Here is an 11,416-nt window from a genome sequence, read left to right on the forward strand (position 1 = left end):
CGAACGCTCTGGTGTGGAGTCACAGAGCTAGTCGTGACGTCACTGGGGAGCCTTGGCAGTCTCTCTTATTCTTTCCCAGGTTAAAGCAAGCAGTGACATCACAGCACTTCCCAGAACACCCCGTCCAAAACTACACTCTGCGTAAAAGAATTTCTGTCCCCCCTTCCTGCTTTGTTTTTCTCCTTAGCACTTATTACTGACATGCTATGTGTTTTCTTTTTCTCTTTCTTTCTTTCTTCCTTCCTTCCTTCCCTTCCTTCCTTCCTTCCTTCCTTCCTTCCTTCCTTCTTTCTTTCTTTCTTTCCTTTCTTCCTCTCTTTCCATAACCTGTTACTCCCAGTACAGCAGTAAACTTTATGAAGGCAGGGATTTTTGTTTTGTTCACTACTGTATCCTCCAGTGCCTAGATAGGCCTAGCATGTAGTAGGTGCTCAAATATCTGTGAATGAATAAATGTTAAGGAGCAAGGGATCACCCACAGCACTTCTCAATAAAGTCTTTTTAGTTTCTTAGTCTCTTTTGCTCTACAACCCTTCAGGCCCCTCCTCTCATCCTAGTCATTAGGCCAGAGAACTCTGACCTCAGGGATCTGTGGGTTCCTCTCCCAGACCCATATTCACCAGGGGTCTGTGGGGTGAGAATTCAGTACCCACCAATCTCCATACCCACACTCAGACCATCTGAGTCACCTAGAAGGGAATGAGGAATCACACATGATCACAGCCAAGCGACCAGATGTTCCCAAACTCCTGCTGTGTAACAGGATAGTACCAGTGCAGCTTATAGAAATTCAGGTTCCCAGGCACACCTTGAGATATTACTTTAGCATTTCTAGAGTGGGCGCAGGAATTTTCATGTATATTTTTTTAAAGATTTATTTATTATTTATATATTTTATTTATTTTTGGATGTGTCAGGTCTCAGTTGTGGCATACAGGCTCTTCCTTGCGGTGCGCGGGCTCCCCTCTAGTTGTGGTACGAGGGTTTTCTCTTCTCTAGTTGAGGCTCGCGAGCTCAGTAGCTGTGGCATGTGGGCTTAATTGCCCGGAGGCATGTGGGATCTTAGTTCCCCGACCAGGCATCGAACCCACGTCCCCTGCATTGTAAGGTGGATTCTTTACCACTGGACCACCAGGGAAGTCCCAGAATGTGCATTTTTTTAAAAATTAATTATTTATTTTTGGCTGCATTGGGTCTTTGTTGCTGCACGCGGGCTTTCTTTTTTCTAGTTGCAGTGATCGGGGGCTACTCTTCATTGCGGTGCGCAGGCCTCTCATTGCGGTGGCTTCTCTCGTTGCGGAGCACGAGCTCTAGGCGCGCGGGCTTCATTAGTTGTGGCACGTGGGCTCAGTAGTTGTGGCTCACGGGCTCTAGAGCACAGGTTCAGTAGTTGTGGTGCACGGGCTTAGTTGCTCTGCGGCATGTGGGATCTTCCCAGACCAGGGCTCGAACCCACGTCCCCTGCATTGGCAGGTGGATTCTTAACCATTGTGCCACCAGGGAAGCCCAAAATGTGCATTTTTAACAACCACATGTGTGATCCTGATTAGGGACCATACTTTGAAAAGCAGTGCAGTTCATCCTGTGCATATTACACAGCTAGGCAAATAGGTCCAGAGAGCGGAAAGGATTTTCCTGAGACCAAAGATTAGAATTCCAAAATCCTGCCCTGGAGTTCAGTACTCACCAGTAAACCCCAGCTGAAGGACCTCTAGCTTTTGGTTAAGAAGTGTTTTGAACACCTGCTATGTACAAGCTAGGGACACACATTCAGTCACTCATTAATTCAATAAATGTGTTGAGTGCCTCCATGCTAATGCTGGGAGCTAGGGGATTCATTTATTAATACATCCATTCGGGCCATGTTTTGAGGGTTTGCAATGTGCCAGACCCTGAGCTGGGCATTGAGGACAGTGAAGTGAACAAGGAACAACATGAGGTCCCATGTCCTTGAGTCCTCACAGGCTAGCACAGACCAGCCTTGGGTCTGGCCCTCTCCCCTTGCCTCCATCCCCACCCTGTCGCAGCTCCCACCCTACAAGGAGGCAGGAAGGAGGCTGAAGCTGGTGCAGGCAGGGAGGACTGAACTGACCACAGGGACCTTACCCCTATCTCTCTGTCTTCCCACTTCCTCCCTACCCGTGACCCCCAGGCCTGCTGATTTTGTGTTTGACTAAAGGGCAGGGATTGCTGAACCTGCTGGGTGAGTCCAGTGAGTCAGAGGCGATTCAGGTGGGTGGGCGGGTGGGCAGGAGGGCAAGCAGGCAGAGGCAGAGCCATTGGCCCTGGGACAATGGCTCTGACCGTGTGTGTGCGGTGACTGACAGGGCTGCCGGGCACCCATGACCTACAGGTGAGGCTCAGCTTGGTGAGGTTTGCAGGGGTGCTCTGAGAATGTTTGGAACTGGAGAGCTCCAGTTCCTCCATTCCCCAGGCCCCCCACCCCATCCCTAGGCATCTCTACAGCCTGTCCCCTTTCTCCCCAAGTCCAATGTCTCCAACTCTCTGCTTCCCTCCCTCCCTATCTTCTATGTCTCTTTAAGGGTGAGTCCAGGGGGATTAGACCCTGGGCCAAGAGTGAATGGAGGGATGATTTTTTTGTGTGTGTGGGGAGGAGCTGATAAATGACTAGATTCAATTCTGGCAGGTTTTATCCAGAAAACAAGGAGAATTCACTGTGGTCAAGAAGCAGATATCGGTGAGGTCAGTGGGGTTGGATTCTGGATGGGGAGAAGCTGATCTGTGCCCCATATGAGTCCATCCTTGGTTTGGGAGGTTTTTTCCTGGCTTTGGGAGGTATAGTCTCAGGAGGTGGGGTTAATTTCCGGCTAAAGAGGTTGGACTCAGTTTGGGCAAGTCAGAATCAAGACTGGGGGGGATTAGTTCTTGATTGGTAGTTAGCCCCAGATCAGCCCTAGTTTGGGAGGGTTGGTTCCAGGTTTAGGAGATCCGTCATAGAGTTAGCTCTCAGTTTTTAGGGTTGGCTCCTATTTCAGACTCTGGATTAGGGGTCAGTGTCAGCCCAGCATTGGGTGTCACAAGGTTCCTCCAATTCCCAGCTGTTCCGTTGGCTACACTATGAGGCTCCACTGGCTGGGGAGTGACTGTCTGTACAGGTGGTCAACTGCAGCCACGTGTTCAGCCCCAGGTGAGCAGGCCTGGGGAGCCAAGGATGCAAGTAGGGGTAGAGGGTGGCTTGCGACCATTCTCCTGGGTCATTCTTCTGCTTCATGCCACACCCCCAGGTCTCTGGGGACGCTGGTGATATCCCTGCAGCAGCTACAGACTGCAGGGCATTTGGTGCTGCAGGAGGCCCTAGTGGATGAGAATCTGCGCGTGTCCCCAGTGAGTTCCGTCAGCCCCCAGCCTGCCACCCCCAAGCCTGAGAGTCCCTCTAGATAGAGGGTTCCGTTTGTCCAGGGGGAAAACCCAGACCCAGACAGGAGTGGTAACAAGGCCCCTGAGCCAGGGCGCCTTTCATTACAGCCCCCAGGCCAAGATTCGGGTTCAGCTCTGAGGGCCAGAGTTGTGTGGCAAGGGAAGATAAGGAGCTCCGTGCTGCTCCCTGACCCTGTACCAGGCGCAGCTCCTGTAGGGGACGAAGATGAACCTGGCTGGATTTTCCTGGTGTTTCATGGAGGGGCAGTACAGCCTGGTAGAAATGAACCTGGGTTCAAATCTCAAGTCCACCACTTCCCAGCTGAGAACTTGGACAAGTTATTCAGCTTCTCTAGGTTGTTTCCTCACTTACCTTATGTGGAGTTGTACAAAATGTCCAGCTTTTCATTCAGTCTGTTGTCATTCGCTGAGCTCTGATTATAAGCCAAGTGCAGTGCTGAGCAATGACGATTGAGTGGTGAACAAAACCAGATAAGGACTTGCCCTCTTAGAGCTCCGTATCTGAAGAGAGAGGCAAACATTAAACAAATATTCACACAAATAAATGTAAAATTGACACCGATTGGTGTTACAAAAGAGCTGGTAGGGGGCTGGGAGAATGTATAACAGAGGGATGTGACCTATTTAGGGTTCAGAAAAGGTTCCCTGAGGAAGTAATGTTTGAGCTTGGAATTGAAGGATACGATAGGTGATAAATAAGTGGGAGGACAGAATGTTGCAGGCGGAAGAACCAGCATATGCAAAAGCCCAGCGCCCTGAGAGAGCATAACCAGGGTGCAGGGCAGGAGCAGACCCCATAAGGGATGGGACTGGAAATGTTGGCAGGGGCCAGATCACGCAGAGCTGTGAAGGCCACACTAATGGATTTCCAAGAGCGATGAGAGAATTTTGGAATTGTGTTGGCCCCCTTAAAGAGGTTACTTGCAACAGGTAAGCTCTTCATAGCTTATGTTTTTTGTTTTTTGTGGTACGTGGGCCTCTCCCGTTGCGGAGCACAGGCTCCAGACGCGCAGGCTCAGCGGCCACGGCTCACGGGCCCAGCCACATCGCGGCACGTGGGATCTTCCCGGACCGGGGCACGAACCTGTGTCCCCTGCATCGGCAGGCAAAGTCTCAACCACTGCGCCACCAGGGAAACCCTTGATAGCTTATGAGTACTCACTATTATTAATGATCATAGAGGAACCACAAGTTATCAGAGATGCAGCCAGGAGGGTCTCTGTTTATAGGTGGAATAAAAGGCATTGTCTTTGGGCTTTTCTTAGCATCAGGGTAGTTTGAGGGGCCCAAGGCCTACTGTGTATCTGGTTTTAGGTCCAGGTGGAACTTGACCTGAAGTACCAGCCCCCAGAGGGTGAAACTGGAGCCTGGGCAGAAGAGGACTTTGGAGCACCCATTCGGGACAGGTAACCCTCCCACCCACCGAACCAAGGCCCAGGCAGGCCTTGGTAAGAGAGAAGTGGTACCCAATTCCACTGTGGATCTGGTGGATATGGTGACCCTTGGACCCGTGCTGCCCAGGTTGTAGCTCTGTAGTCAGGCATGGCCCTCTCCTGTCATTTCTCCGTCTCCCAGCTCAGAGCTGATCATTCCCAATGTGGGCTTCCAGGAGCTGGAGTAAGTATGTGGGGATGACCTGGGATTACAGGGTCAGTCTTGGGATTGGGAGCCAGTGATGTGGGGTCAGTCCCTGGGTCTGGGATCAGTACTGGACCAATTCCAGGGTGAGAAGTCAGTCCTAGAATCAGGGGTCAATTCTGGAACTAGAGGTTTCCCAGGTTAGGGGTCAGACCAAGGGGCAGGGGTGGGTCCTAGAGTCAGGGAAGTCAGAGATGGGTGCCCAGAGATGGGTGATAAGTCCAAGACATGTTCCTTGATGGCCTTTCCTGTGAGGCCTGGGGAGGCCCGGCTCGAGCGGTGGGCAGTGGCATTGGGCCGCAGGCTAGCTTGAGGAGTAGGTCAGCAGGGCGATGAGGCCAACAAGCTGGAGCTGGAGCTGGAGGACAAGCCTGATGTGGAGCTTTCTGGCGTCGCGTTCAGCCCCCTCAAGAGGTAACTTGTACCCACTGAGCACCTGCTCCCATAACCTAGCAGTGTGTCAACCTCACTCACTCATACATGCAGGCCTGTGCCTGTCCACCCTCACAAACACATGGTCTCAGGGTATGGGTGGGGGAGTGGATATCCTGGGGTCAAGGGTCATTCATTCCTAGGCATAGACACTGCTACATTCACACACAGTTACACTGGCTCACACATGGCCTCTGGAACCCATGAAAGTGATGAAATCCTGTTGAGGGCAAGGAATGTTGCCTCCTTTGTTCACTGCAGTGTTCCAGTGCCTAGAACAGTGTTGGTACATAGAAGGTGCTCATTCAATCTTTGTTGAATGAATGCATGGTTTTAGGGCTCCAGGAATGAGTCAAATTCTGAGTGTAGGACTGAGATGGAGGCAAGATAAGGCTAGAAGGACTCAGAATCTTCAGAGGGAGAGATCTTAACGCCAGCGCCAAGCAAGGGTGTGTGTGTGGACGGCGGAGTGGAGGGGAGGAAGTGAAGTGAGAGCTGACTGTAAGCCTCTCCGCAGCCGAGCTCTGGGCCTGGCCCGCGGGGATCCCTTCCAGGTATCCAGGGCCCAGGACTTCCAGGTACCGCTCCCCCTCCAGGCCTGAACCCTTGGGGAATACCACCCGCCCTCCACACCCGTTCTTCCCTCGTACCGAGGCAGGCTTAGCTTCCTTTTCTCCTCCTTCCCCATCCTTTAGGGGGGGGGTCATGGTGCTTGAGGCCCGGAAGCTGGTGGGAGTCAACATTAATCCCTATGTGGCCGTGCGCGTTGGGGAGCAACGCCGAGTGACCGCCACGCAGCGCGGGACAAATTGCCCCTTCTTCAACGAAGTGGGTGCTACCAAGGAAGGGGGAGCCTGAGGGAATGGGCGGGACCCAGGATAAGAACTGTGTGGAGGGGGCGTAGCCTAGGTGGAAGCGAGCCTATTGGCGGGCCTGAAGCTAAGGGCTCTTTGCGGGAAAGGGTGCAAAGAGGTGTGGTCTCCGAGTGGCGGGCGGTCGTGGTGAGGAAGGGTGGGGAAGGAGAGCGTTCTCTTTGCCAGAGGCAGGGACCACCTGGCGTGAACCCTTCACGTATAACCTTCTCTGACTTCTCTCGCTTCCCCACTTCAACCCAGTACTTCTTGTTTGAATTTCATGAGACCCGGCTTCACCTCCAGGACTTGCTGCTGGAGATCACGGTGAGGCGGGTAGGGGTGAGAGGTTTCCGTCAGAGAAGGGGAGATGCCGAAGCTCCAGGACTAACGCCACCTTTCCCCAGGCTTTCCATTCGTAGACCCTCCCCTTTATGGCCACCCGGATAGGCACCTTCAGGATGGACCTGGGCATTATCTTCGACCAGCCAGGTACTGAACCCTCCCCTCACTGAGACTCCTCTGCACGGACAAGGGAAGCTGAACCTCTGGGCCCTGAGCCCAGTGTACTAACTTGTGAGACAGCAATCTCTTCCGACGTCTGACCTCCACGCACTGCCGCTCCTCCTTCCTGAGCTGGACTTGAACCCCGGCCGTTGTCCAGCACTCGGATCGCAGCCCCACGACCACCCTGCGCATCCCACCGGTCTCCCCTGACCCCTGGTCTGCTCCTCCGTCCCCATATGGCCACTTCTATCAGAAATGGGCTTCTCTGCACGACTCCCGGGATACACGCGCCGGGACCAAAGGTTTCGTCAAGGTCACTTTGTCCGTGAGGGCGCGCGGGGACCTGGCCCCTCCGCTGCCACTCCCGGGCCCTGGCCACAGTTCGGACATCGAGAAGTGAGCTGGGGTGAGATGGGGAGGGGAGACTAGGACGGGGCGTGGCCTCCGGGATGCGGAGACGGGGAGGGGCCGAGCCTCGGGTTTCTGGGACCCTCAGCGCCCGGCTCCCTTAGGAACCTGCTGTTGCCGCGTCGGGTGGCAGCGGAGAGACCGTGGGCGCGGCTGCGAGTGCGTGTGTACCGCGCCGAGGGGCTTCCGGCGCAGCGCCCCGGCCTGCTGGGCAGCCTGGCCCGCGCCCTGCACGACCAGCGCGTCCTCATGGACCCCTATGTGCGGGTGTCTTTCCTGGGGCAGCAGGTAAGTCCCTCCCGTCCTCACTCGGCGGAGGCCTAGGCCCTGATCGGCGCTGACCCCTCTCCGCCTGTCTTCGCCGCCGCGCTCAGGGCGAGACGTCGTTGCGCGGCGAGGCGACGGCGCCCGAGTGGAACGAGCAGCTGAGCTTCGTGGAGCTCTTGCCGCCGCTGATGCGCCGCCTTCGTCTGCAGCTACGGGACGCCCCTGGTCGATGTGGCCTTCGTCTGCAGCTACGGGACGCCCCTGGTCGATGTGGCCCTCGCCACGCACTTGCTGGACCTGAGGCAGATCTCGCATCCGGGCGGGGCGGGTGAGCGCATCTGGCCGGCGCGTGCAGCCTCTGCCTGGGCCCTCTCTGCCCTGGGTCCCGCCCCCGACTGCAAACCCCATCCTCGCGACCTAGCTCCGCTTAGAAAGGTGCGGAGCCAGCAGAGGGCTTGAAAAACTGAACAGAGAACAAGTTGGAGTCAAAGGGTGGGGCCAAGAGGTGCAGTTGTGAGTGGGCGGGGCCTCGGGATGAGGGTGTGGTGTAAAAGAGGTCGGAGTCTGACCTTCTCACCTGGTGCCGCAGGACCGGGGGCTGCAGGAGGTTGAGAGTCTGCAGCGCAGCCCCACTTCCGGGACCTGCACACGGCTGAACCAGGCACTGGAAGAGCTGGTGGCTGGGAGCAGGTGAGCTGAGAGCCTCCCCCTCCTTGCTGCCAACTCCAGGGTGAGGGAAACTCATGATGGCTGTCTGGACCCAAGGACTCTGGAAACTGCGTTTGCTCAGCACTGTACAGAAGAATGAGGAGATGATTGTTGAGGGAACTTGATAGAAATTATTGGGGGTTAGGCCACTCCCCTCCAATAAACTCCCTTTGCCGAGCTCCTATAGGCTTATGCATTTCCCCCTCTCCTCAGATTCCCCTGCTCTGTTCCTCCACACTCCTTCCAGCTAATGGCTTCCTTTCCTAATTCATGGAGAAAATAGAAGCCTCATCTTCCTCCATCCAGTCTACTGCCTTGCCAGCTTCTGCAACCATCTGCTCTCCTTCTTTTCCTGCTACAGAAGAGGAGGTGACCTCCTCCCAAAGCCACAGCTGTGATCCTGATTTCATCTCCTCTCACCTACTGGAAGAATTAGCTCTGCAATTGTCCACTTTCTCTCCTGCAGCACCAACTGGTCCCTAGTTACCAGGTCATTACTGTAACCACATATATTTGTTCTAGTCACTTCCATCTTTGACCTTCACTGCCCTGGATTCCATAACCTGCTCCAGGCACTTCAGTGTTTTTCTGATCCTCTTCTCAAAAGGGTTGTTTATCCATTTACTCACTAATATTTATAAGACTGACTATGCCAGACACTGTTTTAGGCACAAGAATAACAGTGAATAAGCATTCTTGTCCACAAAGATTTCTGGAACTTACATTCTTGTGGGGGTGGAGGCTGAATGGAGACACAGATAATAAACATGTAAACAACAAGGCAGAAATATAAGAAGTATGATAAGGATAGTGTTAGGGAGAAAATAAAGCAAGGAAGTATTTCAGAGAGACATTGCAATTTTAGAAAAGATGGCAAGGGGAGGCCATGGTGATGTTGACATTAAGAAGATGAAGGAGCAAGCCATGTCTGTAAGGGTGTTCCAGGCAGCAAGGACAGCATGTGCAAAGGCCCTGAGGTGAAGCATGCCTGGTGTGTTTGAGGAAGAGCAAGGGACCAGTGTGAGTGCAGCAGAGTGAACAGAGTAGCTGAGGCTGGAGGGTGTGGGGGGAAAGGAGGATGATAGTGGGGAGAGGCATGTGGGAGTCACATAGGCCATTGTAGTGGCCTTGGCTTCTTCTTTGAGTGAAATGAGGAGCCACTGAACATTTTGAAAAGAGAAGGGATATGCTCTAATTTATCCTTAAAAAGGATCAGTGTGGGAGGGATGATATGAGAGGAAGCAGAGAGAGTACTATAGAGGGCATTGTAATAATTCAGGTGACCAATAATGATGAAATGAATCTAGGGTGGTTGCAGTGGGTACAGGGTGACGGGAATGAATTGAAGAGCAGTAGAGACTTTGGAAGTGACACCTCAGGACTGGCTAATGAATAGGCTTAGGGGAGGAGGAAAATGTGCAGAGGAGAGTCATGAATGACTCCCAAGATTTTGACTTGCACAGCTATGTAGATGGTGCTATTTACTGAGCTATGGAAAACAAGAGAAGGAGAAGTTCTGATGGGAGTGGAGGGGATATCAGAAGCCCCTTTTTGGACATGTTAACTTTTTTTTTTTTAATTTATTTTTATTTTTGGCTGCCTTGGGTCTTTGTTGCTGCGTGCGGGCTTTTCTCTAGTCGCGGCAAGCGGAGGCTACTCTTTATTGCGGTTCCCGGGCTTCTCATTGGGTGGCTTCTCTTGCTGCAGAGCACGGGCTCTAGGCACACGGGCTTCAGTAGTTATGGCACTCAGGCTCAGTAGTTGTGGCTCACGGACTCTAGAGCACAGGCTCCGTAGTTGTGGTGCATGGGCTTAGTTCTTCTGCGGCATGTGGGATCTGCCCGGACCAGGGCTCGCACCCATGTCCCCTGCACTGACAGGCGGATTCTTAACCACTGAGCCACCAGGGAAGTCCCTGGACATGTTAACTTTGAGATATATGCCTGTTAGACTTCTAAATGGATATGTCTGCCAGGCTGTTAGCTATAGGAGTTGAGCTCTGGGGAGAGTTCAGGGCTAGAAATGTAAAATTGCAGGGTGTTTATATGTAGATGGGATTGGATAAGATCACCTAGGGAACAAAAAAAAAAAAAAAAAGGAAAAATCTGGACTTCCTTCCTTGGTGGTCCAGTGGTTAAGATTCTGCACTTCCAAGGCAGGGGGCCTGGATTCGATCCCTGGTCCACATGCTGCTCGGCGAGGCCAAAAAAACCCCAAACAAATCTAAGGACCTGGCAAGCTCCAGCATTTAGAGGGAGGGTCAAGGAGGAGGACTCAGCCAAGGACTTGGTTGTTGGTCACTTTTCTGTCCTCATCTTACTCAACCTTTCAGTATCAGTGGACACAGTTGACCCCACCCTCCTTCTTGAAAGACTCTGGTGTTGATTTCCATACCCTTGGTTTTCCTTCGGCTTCCCTGGCCATCCCTTCTCATCTCTTTTGCTCGCTCTCTATCTTCTTTACCTCTGAATGTTCCAAACGTTCATATGGGTATGTCTTAGGGCTTCATTGTAAGCCTCTCTTCTCTGTCTACATTCTCTATGTCTCCAAAAGAGCAACAAACTTTAATCCAATTTAATTCCTTGCTTGATTGTCTATAAGGTGCAATTAAACTCTTTCCATTTTCACTTTACTGAAATTATTTTATTACTAAAATTATTCTTTGTCAGGGAACTTTCAACGAAAGATCTGTTCAAATCATATTTCATCTTTTTTAAAAAAACAGCATTATTATTTATTAAAATTTTTTTTTTCTCTTTTGGCTGCATGGCATGCGGGATCTTAGTTCCCCAACCAGGGATTGAACCCGTGCCCCCTGCAGTGGAAGCACAGAGTCTTAACCACTGGACCGCCAAGGAAGTCCCTGTATTTCACTTCTTATAGCTTTATCCAGTGTGATCTGTGTGTGTGGGGGGGTTTGTGGGGGTGCTATTATTTCTAGCGGATCTAATTTCCCTGAATCCAATTTTGTGGATCTAAATCTTGTCAAGAAGATTTTTTTTCTTCTGTCAATTTTTTTTTTTTTTTTTTTGCGGTACGCGGGCCCCTCACTGTTGCAGCCTCTCCCGTTGCGGAGCACAGGCTCCGGACGCGCAGGCTCAGCAGCCATGGCTCACGGGCCTAGCCACTCAACGGCATGTGGGATCTTCCCGGACCCGGGCACGAACCCGTGTCCCCTGCATCGACAGGCGGACTCTCAACCACTG

At 52.5% G+C, this 11,416-nt stretch overlaps 1 protein-coding gene across 1 annotated transcript in view; it reads left to right on the plus strand.

Annotated features, from left to right (window-relative positions):
* The first annotated feature begins 1,462 nt into the window (after positions 1 to 1,462).
* The window catches only part of LOC113605040 (fer-1-like protein 4), a 50,161-nt gene continuing 40,207 nt past the window's right edge, over positions 1,463 to 11,416 (plus strand). Inside the window, 17 exon segments of the mRNA XM_027078047.1 lie at positions 1,463 to 2,309; positions 2,312 to 2,373; positions 2,648 to 2,707; positions 3,060 to 3,148; positions 3,246 to 3,345; positions 4,714 to 4,805; positions 4,975 to 5,016; positions 5,293 to 5,451; positions 5,987 to 6,049; positions 6,168 to 6,297; positions 6,585 to 6,717; positions 6,720 to 6,832; positions 7,063 to 7,223; positions 7,340 to 7,523; positions 7,610 to 7,721; positions 7,753 to 7,937; positions 8,092 to 8,192. Coding sequence (XP_026933848.1) covers positions 2,294 to 2,309; positions 2,312 to 2,373; positions 2,648 to 2,707; positions 3,060 to 3,148; positions 3,246 to 3,345; positions 4,714 to 4,805; positions 4,975 to 5,016; positions 5,293 to 5,451; positions 5,987 to 6,049; positions 6,168 to 6,297; positions 6,585 to 6,717; positions 6,720 to 6,832; positions 7,063 to 7,223; positions 7,340 to 7,523; positions 7,610 to 7,721; positions 7,753 to 7,937; positions 8,092 to 8,192 — 1,802 coding nt within the window. The 5' untranslated portion in view covers positions 1,463 to 2,293.

The sequence above is a fragment of the Aethalodelphis obliquidens genome, unplaced genomic scaffold (genome assembly GCF_003676395.1).
Source record: "Aethalodelphis obliquidens isolate GAN/ISIS:26980383/991018 unplaced genomic scaffold, ASM367639v1 scaffold42, whole genome shotgun sequence".
In the NCBI taxonomy this organism is placed as follows: domain Eukaryota; kingdom Metazoa; phylum Chordata; class Mammalia; order Artiodactyla; family Delphinidae; genus Aethalodelphis; species Aethalodelphis obliquidens.